This window comes from Selaginella moellendorffii, unplaced genomic scaffold, assembly GCF_000143415.4.
Source record: "Selaginella moellendorffii unplaced genomic scaffold, v1.0 SELMOscaffold_48, whole genome shotgun sequence".
In the NCBI taxonomy this organism is placed as follows: Eukaryota; Viridiplantae; Streptophyta; class Lycopodiopsida; order Selaginellales; family Selaginellaceae; genus Selaginella; species Selaginella moellendorffii.
This window is the reverse complement of record NW_003314309.1, coordinates 305,128-330,295: the sequence shown is the minus strand read 5'-3', so window position 1 is coordinate 330,295 and position 25,168 is coordinate 305,128. Positions and strand designations below refer to the sequence as shown.

General features: G+C 49.1%; 9 protein-coding genes across 18 annotated transcripts in view; 7 read left to right on the top strand and 2 right to left on the bottom strand.

Moving 5' to 3' along the window:
• Positions 1-1,458: 1,458 nt before the first annotated feature.
• Positions 1,459-3,900, bottom strand: LOC9647544 (histone-lysine N-methyltransferase ASHR1). Its single transcript, XM_024686381.1, has 14 exons — positions 3,763-3,900; positions 3,555-3,703; positions 3,382-3,507; positions 3,261-3,315; positions 3,074-3,195; positions 2,936-3,024; positions 2,800-2,881; positions 2,645-2,746; positions 2,496-2,586; positions 2,336-2,449; positions 2,175-2,281; positions 2,039-2,108; positions 1,926-1,992; positions 1,459-1,872 (listed from the first exon to the last, which is right to left on the bottom strand). Exons 1-14 carry the CDS (start codon positions 3,869-3,871, stop codon positions 1,701-1,703), a joined length of 1,455 nt encoding a protein of 484 aa, XP_024542149.1. The 5' UTR covers positions 3,872-3,900; the 3' UTR covers positions 1,459-1,700.
• LOC9647543 (threonylcarbamoyladenosine tRNA methylthiotransferase) lies at positions 3,894-6,781 on the top strand. 2 transcript variants are annotated; one of them, XM_024686375.1, is made up of 12 exons: positions 3,894-4,070; positions 4,124-4,162; positions 4,220-4,311; positions 4,396-4,645; positions 4,703-4,822; positions 4,897-4,972; positions 5,024-5,232; positions 5,303-5,411; positions 5,471-5,563; positions 5,619-5,779; positions 5,868-6,409; positions 6,471-6,781. In XM_024686375.1, the coding sequence occupies exons 1-11, from the start codon at positions 3,915-3,917 to the stop codon at positions 6,396-6,398; spliced, it is 1,836 nt and encodes a 611-aa protein (XP_024542143.1). In that variant the 5' UTR covers positions 3,894-3,914; the 3' UTR covers positions 6,399-6,409; positions 6,471-6,781. The 2 variants fall into 2 exon arrangements, with proteins under 2 accessions (XP_024542143.1, XP_002981386.2); XM_002981340.2 differs by having other exon boundaries at positions 6,461-6,781.
• A 92-nt stretch (positions 6,782-6,873) lies between these two features.
• On the top strand, positions 6,874-8,205 carry LOC9647542 (nicotinamidase 2). Of its 2 annotated transcripts, none has more exons than XM_002981339.2 (4): positions 6,874-7,178; positions 7,250-7,589; positions 7,694-7,814; positions 7,886-8,205. In XM_002981339.2, exons 1-2 carry the CDS (start codon positions 6,924-6,926, stop codon positions 7,556-7,558), a joined length of 564 nt encoding a protein of 187 aa, XP_002981385.1. In that variant the 5' UTR covers positions 6,874-6,923; the 3' UTR covers positions 7,559-7,589; positions 7,694-7,814; positions 7,886-8,205. The 2 variants fall into 2 exon arrangements, with proteins under 2 accessions (XP_002981385.1, XP_024542151.1); XM_024686383.1 differs by having other exon boundaries at positions 7,671-7,814.
• A 724-nt stretch (positions 8,206-8,929) lies between these two features.
• LOC9647541 (protein hairless) lies at positions 8,930-13,896 on the top strand. Of its 2 annotated transcripts, XM_024686374.1 has the most exons (4): positions 8,931-9,508; positions 9,604-9,972; positions 10,052-11,612; positions 11,679-13,896. In XM_024686374.1, the coding sequence occupies exons 1-4, from the start codon at positions 9,368-9,370 to the stop codon at positions 13,781-13,783; spliced, it is 4,176 nt and encodes a 1,391-aa protein (XP_024542142.1). In that variant the 5' UTR covers positions 8,931-9,367; the 3' UTR covers positions 13,784-13,896. The 2 variants fall into 2 exon arrangements, with proteins under 2 accessions (XP_002981384.1, XP_024542142.1); XM_002981338.2 differs by having other exon boundaries at positions 8,930-9,508; positions 10,052-13,896.
• A 50-nt stretch (positions 13,897-13,946) lies between these two features.
• On the top strand, positions 13,947-14,684 carry LOC9647465 (L-ornithine N5-acetyltransferase NATA1). The gene is made up of 2 exons (XM_002981337.2): positions 13,947-14,195; positions 14,250-14,684. Exons 1-2 carry the CDS (start codon positions 13,961-13,963, stop codon positions 14,609-14,611), a joined length of 597 nt encoding a protein of 198 aa, XP_002981383.1. The 5' UTR covers positions 13,947-13,960; the 3' UTR covers positions 14,612-14,684.
• A 229-nt stretch (positions 14,685-14,913) lies between these two features.
• On the top strand, positions 14,914-17,661 carry LOC9647225. 6 transcript variants are annotated; one of them, XM_024686378.1, is made up of 11 exons: positions 14,914-15,069; positions 15,131-15,187; positions 15,466-15,593; positions 15,656-15,972; positions 16,040-16,292; positions 16,341-16,509; positions 16,581-16,683; positions 16,758-16,886; positions 16,938-17,156; positions 17,213-17,505; positions 17,576-17,661. In XM_024686378.1, the coding sequence occupies exons 1-10, from the start codon at positions 15,038-15,040 to the stop codon at positions 17,492-17,494; spliced, it is 1,689 nt and encodes a 562-aa protein (XP_024542146.1). In that variant the 5' UTR covers positions 14,914-15,037; the 3' UTR covers positions 17,495-17,505; positions 17,576-17,661. The 6 variants fall into 6 exon arrangements, with proteins under 6 accessions (XP_024542146.1, XP_024542145.1, XP_002981382.2 ...); XM_024686377.1 differs by having other exon boundaries at positions 17,555-17,661; XM_002981336.2 differs by having other exon boundaries at positions 16,944-17,156; positions 17,213-17,661.
• Positions 17,592-18,805, bottom strand: LOC9647464 (sec14 cytosolic factor). 2 transcript variants are annotated; one of them, XM_024686382.1, is made up of 5 exons: positions 18,488-18,805; positions 18,314-18,417; positions 18,062-18,224; positions 17,874-17,999; positions 17,592-17,808 (listed from the first exon to the last, which is right to left on the bottom strand). In XM_024686382.1, exons 1-5 carry the CDS (start codon positions 18,701-18,703, stop codon positions 17,680-17,682), a joined length of 738 nt encoding a protein of 245 aa, XP_024542150.1. In that variant the 5' UTR covers positions 18,704-18,805; the 3' UTR covers positions 17,592-17,679. The 2 variants fall into 2 exon arrangements, with proteins under 2 accessions (XP_024542150.1, XP_002981275.1); XM_002981229.2 differs by having other exon boundaries at positions 17,592-17,999; positions 18,488-18,803.
• A 107-nt stretch (positions 18,806-18,912) lies between these two features.
• LOC9647463 (ABC transporter B family member 19) lies at positions 18,913-23,836 on the top strand. The gene is made up of 12 exons (XM_002981335.2): positions 18,913-19,087; positions 19,243-19,584; positions 19,638-19,692; positions 19,752-19,927; positions 19,981-20,178; positions 20,260-20,519; positions 20,597-20,910; positions 20,971-21,194; positions 21,254-21,609; positions 21,664-22,130; positions 22,198-22,439; positions 22,506-23,836. Exons 1-12 carry the CDS (start codon positions 18,926-18,928, stop codon positions 23,721-23,723), a joined length of 4,014 nt encoding a protein of 1,337 aa, XP_002981381.2. The 5' UTR covers positions 18,913-18,925; the 3' UTR covers positions 23,724-23,836.
• Positions 23,837-24,083: 247 nt separating this feature from the next.
• LOC112350337 (ABC transporter B family member 10-like) overlaps positions 24,084-25,168 on the top strand; it is a 2,240-nt gene continuing 1,155 nt past the window's right edge. The window contains exons 1-5 of the mRNA XM_024686313.1: positions 24,084-24,441; positions 24,492-24,546; positions 24,603-24,781; positions 24,880-25,080; positions 25,132-25,164. Coding sequence (XP_024542081.1) covers positions 24,172-24,441; positions 24,492-24,546; positions 24,603-24,781; positions 24,880-25,080; positions 25,132-25,164 — 738 coding nt within the window. The 5' untranslated portion in view covers positions 24,084-24,171. The remainder of the gene's footprint in view (positions 24,442-24,491; positions 24,547-24,602; positions 24,782-24,879; positions 25,081-25,131; positions 25,165-25,168) is intronic.

The window sequence follows — 25,168 nt, the reverse complement described above, 5'->3', positions numbered from 1 at the left end:
TACAACTAAATAATAACTAATATGCCAACATTAAAATCCATATAAACCCAAAAACACAATCCTTTAAAATACTTACTAATGAGTAAGTTGTAAATTTTGAATTTAAACTTTTTGGGAGGTTATCCAACCTAATACTATTCAAAACATTTAACCTTAACCTTTAATCAATTGAAAAAAAGTATTCATGACACTTTACCCTCTAAAATTGTTTTTTAATTTATTTATGTTTCCTTGCAAATCCATGCTCTTGTGAAAGGAAATTGAGAGCTATAACTTTTTCGAGAGCTTAGCTCTTTAAGTCAACCCCAACTAGAGTAAATTGAATATTTAACCCTAAATATCCCAATACTCTTAATCAATTAAAATAAATTGCTACGCCTTGCATGTGGTTTGCTTAATAGTAGTTTTATTATTATTTATTAATCCAATTGATCAAATAAAGTTTAAATTATAAGTATGTTTGTAATTTATAAACACAAGATTAATCTTATTTCATATCAACCATTAGATGATAGAATCAAAAAGAATATACTAGAAGTGGTTTAAGAAAGTTTATAGATTATAAACATGTTTATAAATTATAAATACAAAATTAATCTAAATGAATAACAACTGTTAGATGGTAGAATATCCTAGAATATCCAAGCATATTCTAGGTATATCCATTACCATCCCAGTCCCCCTATAGGTTTGCTTAAGCAAACCAAAAAGAGGGTGCACTCTTTTATATTTATTTTAAATTTATTTTTTTAAGTTGTTTTTTTTAGTTGTTTATAATCTATTATATTTCTTTGCAAGTTCATGCCCTCATGAAAAGGAGTTAAAACCCATAGCTCTCTCGGGAGCCTTGCTCTTTTGATACGGGTTAATCTCAACCAAAGCAAATTAGATGTTTAATCCCAAGTATCCCAAAACCCTTAATCAATTAAAAAAATGGTGCACTATTTATCTTTCCTTTTATATTTATTTTTAATTTATCTTTTAAATTTATTTTTTTGATTATTTATAATTTATTACATTTCCTTACAAGTTCATGCCCTCATAAAAGAGAGTTGAAAGCTATAACTCTCCTAAAAGTTTTATTCTCTTGACCCTTACCCCTAGTTGGAGCAAGCTAGAATTGTTAAACATCAATTAACATGTAGTGTGATTCCACACTATTTAAACTCAAGAATGCTTAACTCTAAATATTTTAAAACCTTTAATCAATTGGAAAAATGGGTGATTTTTATTCATAACCCTTTCCTTTTTATATTTAAACCTATGTATTATCTTTTAAATCATTTTCTTTAGTTGCTTACACAAGCCATCACTATTAAATTATAATTAAGCTAAATAATTGATTAAGTTTACAAGTAATCCTCTCTCCAATCACAATAGCACTTGCCACTTTAAATCTTACTTAGCACTTATTATCTGTGGGCCTAATCTAAAGCCCTTACAATACTAAACATCACCTTTAACTTCTCAAGCAATGATTATTTCATTATACAAAAATGACTTCTAATATCATAACATCAGCAACTAAAAGATATATCAAACTCCTTTTTATCCGAAGTGGCATCAAAACGGAATCACTAGAGCTCAGCTACTTACATTCTCCTGATGGACGTTTCCAGTCCAGTGACTCCATCGTTGGGATCACTTCCAAAAGCCTTCGGGCATAACGCACTTATACCGACGTGTTGAGGAAATCATCGTCAGGATCGTTCCCGAGGTGAAGTAGCATGCAATGACGAGGCCACCATCTTCGCTTGGTCTAATTCATTGCGCAGCTTTCTTACAAACTCGCCTCTGGAGCCATGAGTGACGCTGAGGATATCGAACGCTTTTGCGTAAGCTCTCACGGCTTCTGTGACACTGCCAGCGTGCCTGGAAACACACATCACCGATGTTTAGAAATCATACGTCGGCTCGAGATCTACATTTCAAGCTTCCCAAGTGTGTAGTATTGCAGCCCAAGCAATGGATGTTTGCTTCCAGGATATGCCGCTGGAAAAGAATTTTAACGCTTATGAAGGATATGAGACTAGCTTACTCTCATAAGCAGGAAGAGTAAGCCGGCAAACATGTAGTGCCAAGTCCCAATCTTCCAGAGAGAGATATACCTTCATCCAATACACAAACAATGAAAAGATTAGGCAGGTCAAGAACAAAATATGTTTCGATCATACTCTAAGCAGCAGGTCGCGTGTTCTCATCAGTTTCACTGATCGAGGATTCCACAACTCTGTCTGTAACTTCTCTGCCTGTTGAAAGGCCATCCTCGCGCCATGAAGATCTAAATGCGAGAAACAGAAATTATAAAACCAACTTGAAAACGATACAAGCATACCGCCAGCGGCTTGGAGACGGTTAGCCTTCTCAATCATACCCTCTGCTTCGGTTGAAAGTTTGTTCACTTCATTTGGCTCTCGACTAGAACCACACGACATGCATCTCCACGAACCTACAGTACTTTAGAAAGTTAATCCTGGAAATCTCGAAGCACATACCATTGGACAGACGCATAAAGCTTTCGCAGGCTGGATCCAGACAAGCCACGGCTTCGAGCACGTCGTCTTTGTAAAGGCCATCTTCGGAGTCCTGGATACGTCTATTAAGAAAAAGCGAGCATAAAAGATGCACGAGCTTGCGGACTTACATCGGTGCATCTCGGACACTTGCAATGAAAATAGTATTGGTCAGAAAGAGCTTCTCGACGGGAATTTGTACTCGCTCCCAGTTCAATGTAGCTCACAGTCACCTGTCCAACTCTAATGTTAGTATGAATTGAGCAGAGCATTCAGAAGACCAAACCTCACAACCTCTGCTGATGGTTCCGAGAGCTCTGACGACCGCGTGTTTGCCATCAAACAAGAGCAAAGAATTTGAAGAGCAGCTAAAAAGAGCACAAATGTGAGCATTCAAGTCAACTAAAATGTGTCAAACGCACCTGTGATTGATTACAGACACCACAGGAAAAAGTCCAATACCAACAGGACGCAGCTCGTCGTCGCAAATCGTATGACCATTGCATGAAATCTGCAGACAAAACCGCATCTTAGTAGCAAAACACTTGAAAGCGACGAACTCTGCAAATATCCTTCGTGATCTCCTTCACATCCTCAGCATATCTGGCATTCAAGATAGTCTTTATCAGGACAGCCATTTGAGCGTACATAACGAGCCTCTCATCTCCAGTCTCGGAAAAATCTGAAGTTAGTCAAGGACGAGCAAAAAGAAGGCAGTGAACATAACGAAGAAGAAAATCTGGATACGAGTTGGCAAAGCCCGGACAATCTCATAGTTATCCAGAGCAGTAACTGGAAGAACCTGGAACAAAACGAAGCGAACTTGTGACTGCCACTGTGATAAAAAAGAAACGAGAACAATACGTACACCAGTAGCTTGGAGTTCTCGTTTGACGAGAAGACGAAGCATTAGCAGCAAGGTAGGCCGCTTTTGTTCCGTGCTCAACCGAACCAAAACCTTACATTCTTCCTGATGGATCTTCCATTGCGATCTCTAAGGAATAGAACGTAAAAACTATTCTATCACATCACACAGAGTACCTGGCAAGTAGGAGAGCAATAAAACACGAATTTGCAAGCCGAGCAGCGCTTCAGCGCTGGAGATTGCTTGAAACACGCATCGCATCTGTTGCCTCTGGAATCGCCGTCGAGCACAGCGACGTAAGGATCTTGCTCCAGCACTGTCTGGCCTGGATAGAAAGAGATCCACGCTTTCACATCACAAATGCCGCAAAATCCTAGCGATTACCCGCATAGAAATCGCGATCCGCGACGAGGCATCGCCCTTTCTCGGCCGCATTGATCACGGTGAGTCCATCGTCCCCGAGGCGCGCTCGCAAATTCTTGTCCTCCTCCATTAGGGTTTAAGGGGGTTTTAGGGTTAGGGCGAATTTGGGCGCGATGGAAGGCGATGTGGGGGACATGGAGGATCTAGTGCTGGGCAATCGCTCGACTCATCACGATCATCGTCCAGTGATCGAGGTGAAGTTGCGAGCTAAGCGGCGAAATCCTTCCTCGGATGAATCAAAGCAAGCGAAACAAATTCCCGGAACGCAGGTATGGTGTCCTCGAATTTTAGCTCGTGTTTGAAAATGTGTGTTTGCGTGTAGACAATTTTCGTGAAAACATTTGGCTGCGCACACAACCAGGTACTGGGCTGCTCAAAAACTCTTTTCTTTTCGCCCTTGAAATGGATTTCTTTTCAGAGTGACAGTGAGTACATGGCCGGGCAACTTCTCGCTTACGGCTATAAGATATCCGAAGATCCTGACGAGGCCGACCTTTGGCTGATCAATACGTAAGTCCGTGAATCTCTCTTTTCTTCGTCTTCTTCTTCCTCTTTTACTTGCGGAGACGATTGTAAAGGACGCTTTTTGTACAGATGCACAGTGAAGGCACCCAGTCAGTCTGCAATGGAAACACTGATACGCAAAGGAAAGGCTCAAACGATTCCCTTGGTGATTGCCGGGTGCGTTCCTCAGGGAAGCAAGGATCTGAAAGACTTGGAAGGCGTGAGCGTTGTAGGAGTGCAGCAAATACAGCGTGTTGTGGAGGTGGTGGAAGAGACTCTCAAAGGTCACGAAGTCAAGCTGCTCAGGCGGAGTACGCTTCCATCTCTTGATTTACCCAAGGTTTGCCATGAGGTTTCAGGATAACCCGTAAAGAGGTGGATTTTCCTGCCCATCCAGGTCCGTAAGAACAAGTTTGTGGAGATTATTCCAATCAACGTGGGCTGCCTGGGCTCGTGTACGTATTGCAAGACGAAACACGCACGGGGTCATCTTGGCAGCTATAAGATCGAGGCTCTGGTAAATGCTAGCTTTTCTTTTCTTTCATTCTTGTGTTTTAAGCTTTCTATAACTTTTCTTTTTGCGAAGAAAAGGTGAAGAGGCTGCAAGGGGTTGTGTCCGAGGGTGTAACAGAGATTTGGCTAAGTAGCGAGGATACTGGAGCTTATGGTACTTTCTCTATTGGTTTCTAAGGACGAATCTAACTTTGCGTTGGTGCAGGGCGTGATATAGGGACTGATATTCCAACACTTCTTCATGCGCTAGTGGCAGAGCTTCCTCGAGATAGAAGCGTGATGCTGCGGATTGGCATGACAAATCCACCATATATACTGCAGCATCTCAAGGAGATTGCTGAAATTCTTCGTCACCCTTGCGTTTATTCGTTCCTTCATGTTCCCGTGCAGTCCGGAAGCGACTCCGTCTTGGCGGTGAGAAGCAATTATTCTTCTTCTGCGTCACAAAGTTTGGCAAGCAAGCATGAATTCATGATGATTGCAGGCAATGAAGCGGGAGTACACTGTTGCCGAATTCAAACAAGTTGCTGATACTCTCATCGAGCTCGTTCCTGACATTCATATTGCGACGGATATAATATGCGGGTTTCCAGGTAAGAAATAATGATCCTCTTCTCGTCACGACTCAAAATACTTGACGCGCTACTGCTAGGAGAGACGTCCGACGAGTTTGACAAGACTATGGAGTTGATAGAACACTACAAGTTCCCGCAAGTTCACATATCTCAGTTTTATCCTCGGCCAGGTGTGACGTTCTAGCGCTTCAATAATTCCCGCAATAATGTATCGACTGATGGCAGGGACTCCAGCGGCACGAATGAAGCGTGTTCCAACAGCCGAAGTTAAGAAAAGAAGCCGGCTGCTGACGAACTTGTTTGAATCCTTCACGCCGTATTCGGACATGGAGGGCAAAGTGTACAGAGTATGGGTGACCGATACTGCAGCAGACGGAATCCACCTCGTAAGCTTTCAAAGCTCGGCTTTTTTTTTAATATAGTTTTGTTTCCTTTGTTGATTCGCTTAGCACTGAAGTGAGCCTTGATTTGCAGGTTGGTCATACTAAAAGCTACGTGCAAGTGCTCCTTCCGTCTCTCCCTGGCCTTCTGGGCTCCAACGTTAACTGCAAGATCACAAGTGTCGGGAGGTGGTCCGTGAAAGCTGAGCCGTATCCATCCTCACTGTGCGATGGTGATCACCACAGCCGTGCTCCTGAAGAAGGCTCGTCCTTCGATCGCGATATCCGAGCTGGCCGTGGCGAGCAAGTTTGTGCGAGCGCTTGTCAAAGTGATTGCGATGCTGTAACAACGACACGAACAGCTCCGTGCTGCGATGACTGTTCGTGCAAATCTCACGCCGGAGATGACCGAGAGGAGGAAGAGTACAGGAGCACGCAAGAAAACGGAGGACTAAGACACAGATTTGAGGACAAAAGATCGACCTTGGTTGTCACGGCGGCCGGAAAGTCATCGAGTCGTGCCACCAGACTTTACTCCCTGGATTGGATTCTCATCGCCGGGTTCCTTCTCAGCCTCTGCACGACTTTGTTCGCTCTAAGCCGGCTGGTGAATCTTCTCAAGTGACGTTGCAGCTGGTAAGCGTTTTGTTTTTGCATTGTTTTCTAGTTTCTAAGCCGCCTAAGCAGTGGTTTCCAGCTAGCAAGTTGCCAAAGGCGGGACGAAGAAAAAAAAAACGAAAGCGAAGAAAAAGGAGAAGTGAAAACAGAGCCGTGCGTGTCAAGGATTCCGGGAGTACTTACGCGCCACTTTGTCCCAAAGTTTCTCCGAGTGGAACCTTGAAAAGCATGAGATCATGGACAACACGGAGAGTGAGGGAGACAAATGTGGCATCTTTCCTTCCTTTTTGGCGTCGTCAAGGTAGCTGTTTTTTTGTGATCGCCTCCTCGTTCGCTTGTTTGGATCCGTGGATCGATCTTCCCGTGAAGTTTTTTTATTGTTTCTTCGCTCCTCTCTTTTCTCTCTCGGGCTTACGCGAGACGTGACAGACAGCGCGCTAAAACAAAGTCCCCACAGAGGGCGTTTCTCTCGGGAATCGAACCTGGGACCTACCAGAAGATTTGGTTTGTCAAATTTTAGGGTTTATCGGAGATGGGCTTGCGATCGAGAATGCCGGATCCAGCCCAAGCGGCGCTGCTTGTGATCGATGTCCAGGAGTACTTTCGCGGCATGGCGGAACCGATCCTTCCGGCGCTGAATCGATCAATCGCCGCGGCTAGGGCGGCAGGGATCCCGGTTGTCCACACTCGCCACTCGCACAAGGATCCCTCGGATTATGGAATGCTGGGGGAGTGGTGGGATCGCAACATTCTAGATGGCACTGCCGGGGCGGAGCTTCTTCCCGAGGTCTGGATCGATCGCTAGTAGGAAATATTCTGGGGGAGGAGCTAATAGTCACAATTGGTGTGGATCTTTAGGTGGATCGACTGGATGGCGATAAGATTGTCCACAAGCGCACCTATAGCGGCTTCTACAACACCGATCTGGAAGATTTTCTCAGGAAGTCCGGTCGAAAGGAGGTGATCGTCACGGGAGTGATGACGAATCTGTGCTGCGAGACCACCGCCCGTGACGCTTTCGTTCGTGGATTCCGGGTTTTCTTCTCCACCGACGCCACCGCCACCGAGGAGCAAGACCTCCACGACTCGACCATCAAGAACTTGTCCTATGGATTCGCCTATCTCGTCGACTCCAGCAAGCTCGAGGCAAATCTCGCCAAGAAGTGAAACGAGGAGGCTGTGATCTTCGAGGCACCAGGTAAGATTGTCAGCTCTCTCGCGTTCCTTTTGTTTTCTCTTTGTTGTTGTTCATGGTTGGTTTTCTTGGGATCTATCACAGCTTTTGGTTATTCTGTCTTGCAGGCTAAGGCTGATTCCTCCATTATGCTTCTGGAGAGAAGAATATATATCTTTGTGAGTGGGCTGGGCATCAGTCACTGCTACACTGGCAAATGGATGCCCACCGATGGGATTGATTTTCATGGTACGGTGTTTGATTTTTTTCCTCGTAGTTTTATCGCTCGTTTTTTTTTTCTCAACCTTGTCGCTAATCAGTGGAAACAAAGCGTGTTCACGAGAGAAGAACCATTATTTCCATAAAGAACCCTAGAACTGGATCGAGAGGGATCACAACACAGGTGCATTGTTTTCGAGCGATCCGTGGATGGATGAATAGAGAACACCCATATTCTGATACGATCGAAGATTTGGGTAGAGCAACCGATGATCTGTCACGAACAATTTTCTGGAGCGATCGATGGCAAATAAAGCCATGTCTAACAGATTTCATTTAAAACACTCCTGGGCTTCGCTGGCCCGCCGCCCGGCCTCGCGCAATTTCTTAGAACCCTAAATTTAAGCTCCATCCCCCTAAATGCAAGTGCGCATCGCATCGCATCACAGCTATTTCTCAGCGCGCCTCTCGTAATTAATGGAATGGATCCATCAAAAACTGCTGCTGCGACTCGCGATGGGGGAATTGGGATCTCACTATCACTCCAAATTTTGCTTGTCGATTTGTGGGCAGAATGCGGGCGACATCCTGGCCGTCCGTTCTCTGGATAACGCTGGAATCCTGGCGCGATCCTGACCGCTCATCTCCTGGCGCGTTTCGCCCCTATGTCGACATAGATGGTTTGAAAACCACTGGGCCCCAGCGCGCCGTAATTCAATTTATGTTAACATCGTCGGGATTTATTCCATACGTCACGAAATTTTTTACGCGCGAACGCGCCTTGAACACCGTATCTCGCGGCGGAGCCGTTGGATCGCGGCGATGATAGCCTCCCGTACGGATCCCATGGTCTTTTGTACCGTTGGGAAAAACAAAAATGATAGAAAATCGATTGATCCATGGATCGGCAGCAGCATTGTTCTATGTGTTGATGAAAATTAAATTAAATATTGATTGGCTCATATGTGGTGGACAAAAGTGATGGCCAAATCGTGGCTTCCTTGTGGGATGGCCATGTGGCCACAATTCTCCGGACTTAATTGGCTTGGACGCGAGCTTTGGAGTCCGGCGTTGCGCCGCTGCCGGGAAGCTACCGGTCCGACCTGCCCGCGGAGTAACCCGAGCTGACCGCGTATCCGGCGGCCAGGATGGGTGAAATCCAACGGCGGAGCCGCGCCGGGATGGCAAGGGCTTTTAGTTCTGTGATGATGAGAGTAATAGTGTGTGGCTATGGCGGTATGGCGTCGTGAGAAAAATCGCCGCTCATCGACTGGCGCGAGCAAGATCTGGTCACTCTAAGGCTCCCAATCGCTACGGCGAGGGCGAATCGATCGGATTTCGGGGAGAAATCGTGGTTCCTGTCCAGGGTTTTGTCGCAGCTCCGCATTTTTGACATAGCGGTCGCGGCTGCGTGTTTTCCTTCACGAATCCCTTCTAAAGTAGATCGATTTTCCCGAGTCTTGTACAGATCTAGGCGAAATCTCTCTGAATCTCGCTAGTTTTTAGTCGCGTGCTTGATCGTTGTGCTATGCCAATCCTCCGGATCTGGTTTCTTGGAATTTGCGGTGGTAGTAGGCAATGATATGCATGGGCAACATGTTGCAAATGGGCAGCCAGCCGATAGCAAGGAAAAATTCTCTCCTCTGCCAGGAAAGATTTCTTCCTCGCCTCGAAGTGCTGCTATCGATTCCCCCAGCTACAAATCTTCTTCCTACTGTACGAAGGTAGCTCTTTCCTTCCAAGATTTTTGTTCTTCCTCTCTATCATTCGTGCTCACCGATCTCATGGCTTGTTTTAAATTTTTTTCTTGGTTCTATAGGACGGGCGAAAGATCGAAGTTGGCGAGTGCGCTCTCTTCCAGGCCGGGAACGCGCCCCCTTTCATTGGGATCCTTCGCAAAGTGACGATAGACAAGGATACGACTGTAAGGCTTAAAGTGAATTGGCTCTACCGTCCAGCGGACATCAAGCTAGCTAGAGGAGTTCCCATCGACGCGGCGCCCAACGAGATCTTCTACTCGTTCCACAAGGATGATACACCGGCGGCATCGCTGCTTCATCCGTGCCGAGTTGCTTTCCTGCGCAAGGGTGTGGAGCTGCCCTCTGGAGTTTCGTCGTTCGTTTGCCGCCGAGTTTATGATACCTCACACAAGCGCTTATGGTGGCTAACGGATCGAGACTACACAGATGTGAGTGGTGTTTTCCTTTCCAAAGTTTGGATTTTTCTTTGTCACTACTGATCTCTTCTCGTTTCTCTTTTTTTTCCAGGAGCATCAGGAAGAAGTAGATCAGTTACTTAATAGGACCAAATTGGAGATGCAAGCTGCTATACAACAGCCGGGTGCTCGATCGCCAAGAGCACTGGCTCTCTCTCACTCGGAGCATCCGCAAACTCCAGTCGGCGGCTCCAAAGGCAAAAAGAGGGAGAGGAGTGATTCCGGTCACGAGCCCAGTAGCAACACCGCCAACACCAACGCCGCTGCCGCTGCCACCCCCAAGCGTGCCAAGGCCGACGACTCCGAGTCGAGCTTCGTCAAGAGCTCGACAAAGCCGGAGGAGATCGCTTCCATTATTGACAAGGATGGTGGGCTCTGCAGCGTGGCAGGAGTGGAGAAACTTGTGAGCTTGATGCAGCAAGATCGAAATGACGGCACCCGGAAGCCGATGGAAGTGGCTTCGCGACGAATCATGCTAGCTGGTGTCGTGGCTTCCACTGATAAGCAGGAGTGCCGCGACCGTCTCGTCCAGCTCGGTGGCCTGGCCGTGCTCGACGACTGGCTCCAGGAGGCTCACAAAGGCAAGAGTGGGAGCGACTGCGGACACCCGGCGGAGCTGGACAAGGTGCTCGACGAGTTGCTCCTGACTTTGCTGCGAGCGCTTCAGAAGTTGCCCGTGGATCTCGACGCTCTCAAGTCGTGTCACGTCGGGAAGTCTGTGAACAATCTCAAGAGCCACCGGATGGTGGAGATCCAGAAGAAGGCACGAAAGTTGGTGGAGACGTGGAAGAAGCGGGTCGGGGCGGAGGTGAAGCAATCCGGGGAGAAGATGGGGAGCAAGCAGGCCCCGGCGAATGATCCACTCCAGCCGGTCGCGAAGGATGCCAAGAGCTCGACAAAGTTTGCCTCGTCGAACGGGCCCAACACGGAGGCGCCGGCCAAATCAGTTGGCTCCGCAACTTCAAAGTCTGGTACAACTGCAAGCTCCAAGGAGAATTCGCCTAACAACAGCGGTTCTAACGAGATCCAGGGTCTATCCTTGAAGGAGGAGAAGAGCTGTGCTAGCCATGCGCAGAACTACGGTCCTGCGTGGTCGAGCGCTCCAGTGACATCGGCTTGCAAGGAGGAAGTGAAAGCGAAGTTGACCCGCTCGTCCAAAGTTGATACTTCCGCGGCTGCCGCTCAAAAGGAAAATGGTTCGGGGAAGTCTGTGATGTGGAGCAGGACCAACGCGAACTCAGCCGAGAGGCCTGCTGGATCGGAGAAGTCCCCTGGCGACACTGATACGCCCCCGCGTTTGATACTGAGGTTTTCAAATCCTGGCAGAAGTCCAGCTCGAGCAAATGGTGACTCTCAGGTAATCGCCAAGGTATCTTCACCCAAGGTGCTGGACAGGAGTAGCTCTTCCGGTTTAGGAGAGGGTGGCGGCGGTCATGGGAAGGCCAGCAAACACCACGAGATCAGCTCGGACAAGCGGCACAGAAGCGAATCAAAAGGTGGAGGAGGGGGTGGTGACAAGTCTGCGGCTGAGAAAACCGAGCGAACCGAGGCCAGGAAAGCTTCTTCGGAGAAAGCAGCTCGAGAGAACAACGCATCTAATGTGGTCGACGGAGGTATGAGCTTGCTGGCTACTGTGGCCGCCGATGAGATGCTAAAGTGTGATGGAAGCTGCGTCACAGTGTCGACAGCACGGAGCGTAGTCACCGAGGAGATCAACGTGGAGCACGACAACTTAGGAGCAACGACGTCGGCTGCGTGTCCTGCCGAGAAGCCGGAGCAGCAACAGAAACCCAGCGCTCCGGAGAACGGTGACGTCAAGGATGGCGGAGCTCAAGAGCCAGTGAAAACGGACAACTTGAGGCGGCAGAGCTCACGGACATCGGATGATGTTTCGGCGGACGAAGCGAGACGTGGCGCTGAGAGGAATGCTGTGGAAGTGAAGCCCGCGGCCGAGAAGCCCCTGGATACTGCAAAGTCGGACGCTGCTGCTAAGGCTGGAGAGAGCCCGAGTTCCGAGGAGGATCCTCTCGAGGTGGCGAGGATGGTGGCGAAAGAGATCGAGGAGGGCTATGGCGGTGCAAAGCCACGCGCCGGTGCTGATACCGACGCGGTGGAAGAGAGCCAGCAACAGCGAGCTTCGGAAGAACAGGCAGCCTCACAGCCTGGAGCTGAAGTTTCTACTGCTGAGCCGATGATCACCTCGGATGAGAACCAGCAAGAACTCCAACCAGCAGCAGCACAGGATACTCCAATGGAGGAAGCTCTAGGCGAAGATGATAACGGAGGAGGCGAAAGTGGTGGTGGGGGTGCTAGGCCTTTGTTCGACTTAAACGAAGGCTTCCCGGCGGAGGATTCTCCACCACCAGCAATAGCCTCAGGACAGATGTTTACTCCACTTCCGACCAATCCTCTTCCGGCGCCACCACCTTTCAGCTCTCTATCGGCACCTATAGCAGTGATGGCTTCCACGAGGACTTTCATTCCTCCCAGCTCTTTGAAGGCCAGTAAGGACGCGGCCGGATGGAAAGGCTCGGCAGCAACGAGCGCGTTCCGTCCAGCGGAAAAGAAAGGAAAAGCTTTCCTCGACATCGATCTCAACGTAGCCGAAGGCGATGACTCGGGTTTCGGGATGGTGGCGGAGATGGATGCAGCTCCCGCTGCTGCCCGGAGCTTCCTCTCCGGCTTTCCCAACACTTCCTCCGCCGGTGGAGCCGAGAAGAAGGTGGCGGCGGCAGCGGCCTTGGATCTCAACCAGGAGAGCGAAGAAGGCGGCTCTTTACGCCTGAGGCCCCCGGGAGGAGCAAGCTCAAGCACATCAACGCTGAGAAACTTCGACTTAAACGACGGTCCGGCCTTTGAAGATCATCCCGCCGCTGCTGGCGTTGGTGCCGGCGGCGAGGAAATGTTCTTCAGGAACCTCACCACCAAGCCGAAAGCTAGCAGCAGCAGCAACCCGGTGATGAATGCCAACGGTGGAGGCGGTGAGCTTCTCAACGTCTCGTGGTTCTCCTCAGTTCCGGGAGCTGGGATTCCAGGCTATCCAGGAGTTTCCAGTGGCGGTGGCGCCACCACCACCGGAAGAACCGATCAGCAAAGCGCTTCTTACTCCACCCAGCAGCAGCAGCAGCAGCAGCATCCTTTCGTGAATGGAGGCTCCTTCTCGACGGACTTGTATCGAGCAGCAGCGGCGGCAGCGGCAGCAGCAGCCGGAGGTGGTGGCGGTGGTGCCGGCGTTCCATCATCCTCGGCTCTCGGAAGCTACCAGCAAAATCCTCAAGCGGCAGCGGCAGCGGCGGCAGCAGCGGCGCTCTACTCGTATCCAGGCTTCTCTTTCAACTCGAGCTTCCCATTCTCCGCGGCGGCGGCGACGTTCGTGGCTCCGTCACCTTACGTCGCGTCCTCGTCCATCCCAGCTCCATCGCTCTCGACGATCACCTCAAACTCGGGAGCTTTTGGACGGCCGCCACCTTACTTCATGCCGGGAGATCACGCCGGAGGAGGAGCAGTGGACGCCTCGTCTGGCTCGGCTGGAGCTTGGGGAAGGAGGAGCTTGGATCTAAACACTGGGCCGGATCCAGCAGTAGCGGCGGCGGCGGCGGCAGCAGCAGCGGCGGCGGCGGCGGCGGCGAACTTGAGCGATCATCATCCGGATCAAGCTCGGCAAAACTACGGGATTTCATCGCTGGACGAGCAAATGCGAATGTTTCATCAGGCCTCGGCGATCAAGAGGAAGGAGCCAGAGACTGGGTGGGATGTTTACAGAGGTTACACGAAGTGGCGCTAGCGCTACGATAACGAAGAACACACACACACACACACACACTCTTCTCTCTCCTGTGTAAACAAAATCTTTTTCTCTTTCTCTTCGCTACTTTATAGTGTAAGATACTTTTTAAAGGGGATGTTTTAAACGAGAAACCCTAAAATTGCGAAGAGCCCTAAAATTTTGTGGAGCTCAGCTATGGCCACGGCGTCTGTGCGCATCGCGTCGCCCCGGGACGTGCCCTACATTGCGTCCATGATCGCGCAGCTCGCGAAGTTTGAGCGCCTGGCCGACGCCTGCGTTGGCACCGAGGAGCAGTACCGGTCGACGCTCTTCAACGCGCCGGCGTTCCAGGGCCTCACTGTGCTGCTGCTTGAGATTTCGCGATCCAGCGCTAGCAATGCTGCTGCTGGGGACTGTCTGGCTTCTCAAGGTGCGTGGTTTTGGCCGAAATATCCTCAGGCATTCAATCGAAATTTTGTTCCAGAAGTGGAGATCGGCGCCGAAATAGCCGATCCAGACAAGGATTTCTTCACCAGCGACAGCGGCAGGATCGTGGCTGGCTTCGTGCTGTTCTTCCCGAATTACTCCACTTTCCTGGCCAAGCCGGGTCTCTACATCGAGGACTTGTTCGTCAGGGAGCCGTATAGAAGGCAAGGACTTGGAAGAATTCTTCTCCGGACAGTTGCCAAGGAAGCTGCCAACCGCGGGCTTGGCCGAGTGGAGTGGTGCGTTTTGGATTGGAACGAGAATGCTATCAAGTTTTACCAGGAAATGGGGGCCCTCGTGCTGCCCGAGTGGAGGATTTGTCGCCTCACCGGCGATGCATTGAAGGCTTATGGTACGTAATTGTTCCACAGCACTTTCTTTGTCAGTTCTTACCGGTTTTTCTTTGACAATGAAATGGATTCGATTTGTGCGAGTTTTTCTTTCCTCCGCGATTTGATTTCCATAGAAAGCAGAAAAGCTGGGAATCTTTGGTACTCCTTATTGTGGGTACGTAGCGCTCATTTCAATCACCAGACATCAACGCGTTTCTTTGTTTACTTTTGAGTTTTTTTTTTGTTTCCTGTTTTGTGTAGTTCAAGCAAGCAGCTGCTGATAACATGACTGACGAGGATCGAGTGAGACTTCACTCGCAATTTCAAATAGAATATCAGCAACTTGGAGTTTTCTTCAGACGACATCTGTTGACTGCCACAACTAAATGCGTCCAAACACCAACGCCACGAATGGTCTTATCCAGGTCGGTGCGAGCGCTATGACAGGTTTGGGATGGAGAGTCCTAGAGACACAAAACCTCCTTGGTACGTTCAGTTGTTTTGTAGCACTTCCCGATTTGTTTATTTCTTTTGTCTGCTTGGGAAGTTTTACAGTTTTCGCTTGGAGAGGTCGCGAGCTGCAACAACATGCATTAAACGGCTGGTACGTAACTTTTTTGAGCCTGAGGTCTAACAACGTTCCATGTGTTTGCTCGTGACCGTTCCTTATGCTGCTGGGACTTCTTATGTTTTAAGCAACGTAGATTTTGGCAAGATTTGAGGAAGCTTGTGCGTTTTCTTTCTGTTGTCTTCTTTTACGTGCATTCTGGTGCTTGATCGACGACTGATTCACTCAGCATGAAGTGGTTCAACCCTTTGGAGGGCTTCATCGATGCATCACTTTTTCAATCTCATTACAAGGTCTCCGGGGATGGTTTCCAGGCGGCCGCCGGTTGAGCTTCAAGGTCCTTGGTGCTTTATGATCATCACCTTACTGTGTATGATCATTTTGTTTGACAACGTGAACAAGTATGCTCCTTATGGATTTCTGGCTCCCGTCATCTATGCTGGTATTTCTGTGCTGAATTACCTTTACTCGAGCTGGTACTGACTTGTTTCTGCATTTGATCAGGAACAGATAATGCTACCAGTGAAATCCATAGCGACGACAATCGAGTAAGAATTCTGCTAGATCTTTGGAGCAAGACTTTGGATCAAGGTGCTAGAGCCGCGGGATCGGATATACCAGCGCCTCACTTTCAGGACTGTAAGAAAAGCAGCGAAGACTTCACCAGGCTGGACTCTCGCCAACACGATGGAAGGCGACCCCTGTGGACACTTTGGAAAGGTGCGCTCGGTCTAGAGCTGGGAGGGGGCTTATCTGTTGAAGACGATGGAGAAGAAATGCTCTCGACCAAAGCCAGATTACAAGGACCGTACCCGCCTTGGGTTAGTAGAGCTTACTTATACTTTTTCTTGATTGGGAGCCAGCTAAAGGTCGATCTCTATCTCGAAGATTCAAGGTGGTGACGAGGACAATCTTCCTTTAACTCGACGAGCACAACGCGACATATGGCTCAATCAACATCCGCGAAATTGCAGCAGCGCAAAGTTCCTCCTGGCAGACTGGGAAAGCCAGAAGACTAGGAGCTCAATTGGTGTTGGTGCGGAGCTCGTGGCTATGACTGGACTTCTGGCAGTTGCCTTGCGAGAAGGAAGAGTTTTAGTAACGAAAGACTACCACGGAGCCAATCACAGCGGATGTACTGGTACGTATACTGTGCCTTGTGTCATGTAAAGAACTGATATCTGGGCAGGGTCAAGCCATTCGCGGTGGTCGTGCTACTTTGCAGCAGAAGCTTCAAACGAATGCATAGATCGTGCATTAAAACTTTCCATGCTAAAGTCTGCGTGGCGAGAAGGAATACTTACGAGCAGCAAGAACTATCCCCCATTTATCGTTTGGAAGGAAGTGCCGGTTCCAACGTGAGTTTTCTCACCTATCTTTGTTTTCGTCTTTCAAAGCCCGTTTTGATTTTCCTATTGCGTTTTTGAAGCACCTGGGGCAGACCATGGGAATCGATACAACGGACAGTCGAACTCGATGGTAGTCTTTTGTCGGGTTACAAAGCACAAGACCGAAGATGGTGGAGGACTCAGGTATTTATTGATCATTTTTTGTACGTCGTTTTCAGATCTTCTGTCTGTTTTTTTTTTTTTTGTTTTCTCTGAAGGCTCTCCGATACTTGATGCGGTCTCCAAGCGAAAACTTGTGTAATTTACTCAACCGTGCTCGCCACGATGCATTTGGAGTTAAAGCCGCCGAGATAGCTTTGGATTTAGTTCCACGAGAATGGCCAAAGGTTTGTTTTTTGTGCCAAGTACCGCGTCTCGTAACGTTTTCTACTATATAGGTACAGTACGCTCAGCCGGAGCGGACACCCATAGAAAAGCTGGTGTGGAGTAGTCTGGGACCATGGATTCCGCGGCCTCTTGTAAGCATGCACGTTAGACAAGGAGACAAAGGCTCGGAAATGCGAGTATTTGCGTTTCCGGAGTACATGAAACTCGCAGAGCATCTCAAGCGGGCGTTTCCTCACGTCCGAGGCATATGGCTCTCCACAGAAATGGAGGTAATTTACATGCATATAGTTTGATATAGCTTAAATGTAGTGTTTGTGCTGGACAGAACGTTGTGGAGGAAAGCCGGAGCTACACGGACTGGAACTTCTACTTCACCAACATCACAAGGCAGTCCGGGAGCACAAGCATGGCCGCGTACATGGCTCAACTGGGCAAGAGACGTAACTTTGACAACGCCTTCGTAAACTTGCTCATGGCAGCCGAGTCGGACTTTTTCATTGGCGCGTTGGGCTCGACTTGGAGCTGTATCATCGATGGCCTGCGCATGACGAGCGGCAAGACGATGTCGGGCTTTCTCACCGTCAATCCCATCAACGAGCTACTTTGATCACAGCAAAGGTTTGCGTTGTTACATTTGGAGTTCTTCCAGCCGCTACTAAACGTACAGGACGAGACGAGCGGTGTGAAGATCCGAGGCTGGATGATTGCAAAAGCCCTGCTGTGAGTTTCTTTGCAACTCGGATTTCTCAAAAAAAATCTTTTCATCTCGTTGTTTACATTCGCTGTTGAGCGTCAACTTTGTCGCTCCATGGTCCGGTTAAAGAGTTCTCGCAGCCTTGGGGACACTTGCAAGAGCCACCGAGAAAGCAAGGGAGGTTCTCTGGCGCGACCACGCTGAGCAAATCGGCCAGCCCGTTCCCCCTGTGGATCCCAATTCTCTTTTGCGTTGGAACATCGATGAAAGGCAAGAGGATCTCCCACAGCACCTTGAAAGCGGCCGGAGCATTGACGATGATGAGTCGGCCGAGGTACTCGGGATAGTAGCGCGAGAAGATTTGAGCCATCTTGATCAGCACCCGGCGTCCATGAGCATTGGTGATGGTTCCCAAAGGCTGTGTCACAGCAAGCAAAGGTATCGATCGATCGATCATATATAACCAATCTATGTGCTTACGATATCTTTGAGATCCACGATGATTGTAGCGCGGCCAACTTGGTGGCCAGCGGCTTTAGAACACGCCGGTAGCTTCACTTCGTGGAGCTCTTCCCACACCCAAAGAGCTCTCTTCAAAAGTCTCTCCTCGGTGGTAGCGTGGAACACCTCCTGGATTCTCAATCTAGAAGAAGAGAAAGATCTTAGCTATGGTGATTGATCATCTCTTCTCTTTCTTTTCTCTCTCTCAAAAGTAGAAACGCTTTCAAGTACCTCGAGAGAAGCTGGATGTTGATCGGTCGGCCAAATCTATCAGTCTTGTGCCAGTTTTGCGGCCAAGCTGCCAAGACAGCATCCAGCTCCGGGAATGTGAATGTCTGGAAGGTCACAAAACACACAGCGCATGAATCGATGCATGGAAGGAAGACTCGATCGATTGGATCGCACTTGGAGCAAGGAATCGATGTGATTATCGCGGCGCCACTTGACGTAGTCCCCGTAGATCTGGGCGGCCTTGCTGATGTCGAGCGCCCTGGCGCGGAGGAAGCGCAGGAGCGTGTGATCGTCGCCGCGCTGCGGGTAGTGATAGCCCCGCGCCAGGATCACGCCCTTGAATCGCTTGAGAGCGAGCGCCTCCTCCTCGGTCACTGCCTCCTCTTCCATTGCCCATCCAAAACCCTAGCTCCTCGATCCCTCTCTCTCTGCGTGTGCCAGCTTTTGACGAACGACAGCTCCCACGCTAACCTGGAAATCGTCTGCCAGAACGTTCGACATTGTGCCACGCTGACTGCCCATAAAGTGCCACGTGGACTTCTTAGAACCTGCCACGTGGACTGGACCCCAGATTTAGGGTTTAGAAGGGGGATTTCTAGAAGCCGAGGCGCAATGACACGAATGCTTCCAAATCGCGCCACTGTGGAGCGTGATTTTTTAATCTCCAGTGGATCGATTGTTATTGTTATTGTTCCATTCGTGTTTGATTTGGCTTTGTCGCGGATTCTTTCTCGCTGCGCTATTCACGGGCATCGCATTTGGATCGACTCTCAGGTAAGGATTCTCTTCCGTGCAAACGCTGTGGAAATTCTTACCGAGCTTACGTGGGTTACTAAGACTTTGTTTCGTGAGAGCTGAGCCAAGTGTTTGACTTAAAACTCTTCGTACCAACGGCTGATTGTTACCTTTCTCTCCTTTCTCACTTTTAGGAGATCATGGAAGGTATTGAAGTTAGCGGCAACTCCAGGAAAGAAGTAGCATCCGAGAAGACCGCTTTTGACAAGAAATCGGAGAGGCTCGACAGGACGATGGAGGACAACTCCATCTCCTCCGAGAAGAAAATGGAGGAGGAGAAGCAGGCCAGCGTCCCCTTGCTCAAGATCTTCGCGTTTGCCGATGGTGTCGACTGTGCTTTCATGTTTGGGGGAACTATCGGAGCTGTGGCTCACGGAGTTGCCCTCCCAATCTTCCTCCTCCTCTTCGGGAAGCTGCTCAATAGTTTTGGAAGTCTGGCCAGCGATCCACAAGAAATGTATCGCCAAGTATCACAGGTACTTCTTTGACTCTTTCTCTCTTGCTTGAAACAGCTCTGTTCTTCTTCCAGTACTCTTTGTACTTCGTGTATCTGGGAATCGCTATCTTGTTTGCCTCCTGGGCTGGTTTGTAATCTATATGGCTTTTGCGATCTTGGGGAGCTAAAAGCTTTTCTTGACTGCAGAGGTAGCGCTTTGGATGCAAGCTGGTGAGCGTCAAGTCTCCAGAATGAGGATCGTCTACCTGGAAGCCATGCTCAAGCAAGACATCTCTTACTTCGATCTCGAGGCTCGAACAGGTGATATCGTTGACAATCTTTCGGGCAACATGTTAACAATTCAAGAGGCAATTGGTGAAAAGGTGAGTTTTTCTTCCGGGTTTCTTCCGCTAGCTAACACAGACTGTTCGTGTAGATGGGAGGATTCCTACACTTTGTCAGTACATTTATTGGCGGATTCGTTGTCGGTTTTGCTACCGTTTGGCAGCTTGGCCTTGTAACTTTGGCCATTCTTCCCGTGATTGCTGTAGTAGGGGGATTCTATACCAAAGCTATCACAGGGATTGCGTCAAAAGGCCAGGCTGATACTGAGCCAGGAAACATTGTAGAAGAGGTATTTTTGTGTTTCTTTCGTAGTCTTTAGCTTGTAGAGTTGACGTATGAGAGTTAAAGTTTATTCTTTTCTTATTTCCAGATGACCGCTCAAATACGTACAGTTTACTCCTTTGTCGGTGAAACGAAGGCCCTCGCTGCTTATACAAATGCTCTCAAGAAATCATTGAAGCTGGGATACAAAAGTGGAGCTGCCAAAGGCTTTGGAGTTGGAGGACTGTATGGAACCATGTTCTGTGCATGGGCCTTGCTCCTGTGGTACGGTGGAGTCCTCGTCAGGAAGGGAGATGCCACCGGAGGCTCGGTTTTGTCGACGATTTTCGCCGTTCTTATCGGTGGTATGTAAGTATCATGCTTTAATACTTATCGCTCCTGTGAAACTTAGAGAATGCTTTCTTTTCGTGTTTTTTTCCTTGCAGTTCCTTGGGACAGGCCTCTCCGAGTATTGGTGCTCTCGCTAAAGCGAGAGCAGCGACGCAGACAATCTTAAAGGCGATCAATCACAAGCCAACTATCAACACCAGCTCGAAAGGCGAAACACTATCCATAGTTGAAGGACGTGTTGACCTCCAGGACGTGCACTTTAGCTATCCCTCACGACCGGATATAAAAGTCTTTGAAGGCTTTTCTTTATCGATCCCGGCAGCAAAATGTGTTGCGATCGTTGGCGGTAGTGGCTCAGGGAAAAGCACGGTTGTGTCGCTTATAGAGCGCTTTTATGATCCGAGCTCAGGTAATATTTCAGTTCAGTCTTATGATTACATTACTCACTAATCTGACTTTCTTTTATCAGGGAGAATTCTTGTTGATGGTCACGACATCAGAACTTTGGATCTCAAATGGTTAAGATCTCAAATCGGGCTTGTAAATCAGGAGCCTGCTTTGTTTGCCACGACTATACGAAACAATATCCTTTACGGTAAACCATCAGCAACCAGGGAAGAGATCGAGGACGCCGCAAAAGCAGCAAACGCTCACAGCTTTATCTCACAGCTTCCAGACGGATATGAGACTCAGGTATGCTGTGAATTAGTTCGCAGGGAGAAATACTTCTTTTCATTGCTTCGATCTTCCAGGCTGGAGAGAGAGGTGTCCAGCTCTCGGGCGGTCAGAAACAACGTATAGCAATCGCGAGAGCCATCTTGAAGAATCCCTCCATTCTTCTCTTCGACGAAGCAACCAGTGCTTTGGACGCAGAGTCCGAGCATGTTGTCCAGGATGCTCTGGACAAGCTCATGCACGGACACACGACCGTGATCATCGCGCATCGTCTCTCCACGGTTCAAAACGCCGACACTATCGCCGTCGTCCAAGAAGGAAAGATTGTGGAGCTTGGGACTCATGACGAGCTGTCCTCTAGAGGTGACGGGGGAGCATACGCGACGTTAGTACACCTCCAAAACATGGCCAGAGAAGTTGCTCGAGACGAAAGGTTTGAGAAATGTTGGATTTTTAACGTACTATACTTTGCTCTCTGTTCTTGCAGGCAATCTCTCAAGTCTCAAGCTGGATCGACCTCGATGAGAAGAAGCAGTGCAGAGCATAGCGGCCTGATAAGTTTTTCAAGAGTCAGGAGCTTCATAAGCCGGCAGTCAAGCACAAAGTCAGACGGACTGGTCGAAGGTGTTGAGCTTGAAGCGCACGAGAAAAAAGGCTCCTACTTCTTTAGACTCCTGAAGCTCAACGCAGCAGAATGGCCATTTCTTCTTCTCGGAAGCGCAGCGGCGGTTGTGGCGGGGCTCGTAAATCCGGTGTTTGCGATGATCATCAGCAGCGTCTTAAGCATCTATTACAATCCGGACAAGAGCTACATGAAGTCCGAAGTGCAAAAATACTCCATCATCTTCGTCTGCATAGGCGTCAGTGTGGGGATGATACACTCCCTCTTGCACTACTCGTTTGGAGTAACTGGAGAGAGCCTTACAAAGCGTATCCGAGAACTCATGTTCACAGGTACTATAGTTTTCTCACTTATCCACAGATTTTCTTACGTTTTGTTTTTCTTTGTTTCGTCTTATAGCCGTCACAAGATTTGAGGTGAGCTGGTTCGATCGTGACGAGAACGGCAGCAGTCAGATTGCCTCCAAGCTATCGACCAATGCGGGTTTTGTTAGAGCCACCATGGGAGATAGAGTTGCTATTATCCTCCAAAACTCGTCACTCTTGGTATCAGCTTTCCTTATAGCGTTCATTGTGGAATGGAGGATAGCACTTGTCGTCACTGCTTCGCTGCCTCTACTCGTCGCCTCGGGCATCTCGGAGGTACGTGGTTTACGTGATGCTTCATCTTTCGCGGCTCTTTAAACTTGAATTTTGTGTACTATCCAGCAAATGTTCCTGAAAGGCTTTGCCGGGAACATTGAAAAGGCTCACGAGCGAGCTACCAAGCTAACCGGCGAGGCCGTGAGCAACATACGAACGGTGGCAGCATTCAACGCCGAGGCCAAGATGGTCGAGCTAGTTACTGACGAACTCGAAGTCCCGAAGAGGAGTAGCTTCGTTCGAGGACAGATAGCGGGAATTGGCTATGGTGTCGGCTCCTTCTTCCTGTTCGCCTCGTTCGGTCTCGGGCTCTGGTACGCCGGTTTGGTCGTCCGAGATGGCAAAGCAAGCTTTGGCAACGCCATCAAAGCCTTCCTCGTGCTGGTTATCACCTCCAACGGTATAGGGGAGTCACTCGGCTTAAGTCCAGACATTGTGAAAGGTGGCCAGGCTCTCAAGTCGGTGTTTGCGATTCTGGACAGAAAAACAGAGATTAACCCGGACGATCCGAGTGCCGAGACTGTCAAGAACATGAAGGGAGAGATCGAGCTTAGAAGCGTGGACTTTTACTATCCAACAAGGCCGGAAGTTACCATCTTCAAGAACTTAAACTTGAAGGTTCACATCGGCCAGAGCCTGGCGATAGTTGGAGCTAGCGGGTCCGGGAAGAGCTCGGTCATCTCACTAGTCGAGAGGTTCTACGATCCAGTGGCAGGGAAAGTTTTGGTGGATGGCAAGGACATCAGGCTCCTCAACTTACGATCATACAGGCGCTTCGTCGGCCTCGTCCAGCAAGAACCGGCTCTCTTTGCGACGTCGATCCAGGAAAACATCCGCTACGGCAAGGAAGACGCGACGGAGAGCGAGATCATCGAGGCAGCAACAGCAGCAAACGCTCACAACTTCATCAGCGCGCTGCCGGATGGCTACAAAACCAGCGTCGGCGAGCGAGGAGCGCAGCTCTCGGGTGGACAGAAGCAAAGGGTGGCGATCGCTCGAGCAGTGCTCAAGAACCCGACGATCCTCCTGCTGGACGAGGCCACCAGCGCGCTGGATGCCGAGTCGGAGCACATCGTCCAGGAGGCGCTGGACAGGTTGATGAAAGGCCGGACGACCATCGTGGTTGCTCATCGCTTGTCCACGATACGAAACGCGGACAAGATCGCGGTGATCCAGGATGGAACCATCGTGGAGCAGGGAAGTCACTGGGAGCTCGTCGCGAAAGCCGATGGTGCTTACTCGCATCTTATAAAATTGCAGCAGCAGCACAGTTCTCCGAGCTAGCTGATGAAGAACACACACACAAAAAAAAAAAAAACCATTTTTTTGTCAACTTCTCGGACAAAGTTCTTGGTTTTTCTTTGGTTTCTTTGATACCAAGTCAAGAGCTTTGAAGATCTCATGTTCGATGAACGAGTCTCGTCACATGTCGAAGATGCTGGATCCTGGGCAGACAACCGACAAATCTCGCAAAGAAAGAGAAGAAGAAAAAAAACACTAGCGAGGGATCTCGCTACTTAGCTGTGATCTTCACTTCTTCTTTTTTGTGTGTAGCTTGGCTGGAAGAATCAAATTTGCAAAAGCTTAGAGATTTCTTTGTTTTCTAGTTTTCACCTCCCTGGAAAGAGAGTTCTCTCTCTCTCTTACTCGATCGTTCTTCTTCTTTGAGCTAGAACGCTCTTTATCTGGGATCCTCCAGTGGAGGAAAGTTGATCGTTCCATACGCATTGTAATGACTAGAAGGAATGTAAGTGGAAATGCCAACGCCAGTGGCTCCAAATCTTTAGGGCTCAATAGCGATGGACCGCCCTCATCCTTGGCGCCGCTCCACAAGCTCTTCTTCTTTGCCGATCGATGCGACCACTTGCTCATGGCGCTGGGATCGCTCGGCGCCATCGCGCACGGCCTGGCGCTGCCGATTTTCTTCTTCTCCTTCGGACGATTGGCTCATGTTCTTGGATCGGACAAGGATCTTCGGCACATGTATCACAGCGTGTCCAAGGTATGGATATTTCGTTGTGATCTCTCGTGATCGTGCTCGCGATCGATCAGGTGGCATTGGATTTCTTGTATCTGGGATTGATCCTCTTTGGCGCGTCTTGGCTAGGTAGAGGGATTTTGTTCTTGAAAGAATGGGAGGAATTCCTAGCTCTGATGTTGCAGAGGTTGCGTGCTGGATCCAGACCGGAGAGCGGCAATGCAGGAAGATCAGGATCAGCTACTTGGAGGCAATCCTGCGGCACGATATCTCGTTCTTCGATCGCGACGACGCGAGGACTGGGGAGCTCGTTAGCAGCATTTCCTCCAACACTTTGCTCATCCAGCAGGCTATAAGCGAGAAAGTGAGTACTTTAATAGCCTTTCTTTTTTATCTCTTTCGCTTTCATTCAATAGTTTGTAGATGTGATGTTTCTTCCCTCTCTCTTTTGCTCTTTCGTAGATGGGAGTCCTCATCCATCACGTTTCCACGTTTTTTGGAGGCATCGCATTGGGATTTGCAACTGTGTGGCAGCTCGGACTTTTGACGCTGGCAACCGTACCGGTGGTCATTCTAGCTGGAGGTCTCTACGCTCATGTCATCACTGGCGTTTCATCGAAGACCCAGAAGGAATACGACAAAGCGGGAAACATCGTTGAAGGAGTAAGTACGTAGACTTCCAGACTAAATTTCTTACTCCAGACTGACTTGCAGGCAATTTCTCAAATTCGGACAGTCTATTCGTTTGTTG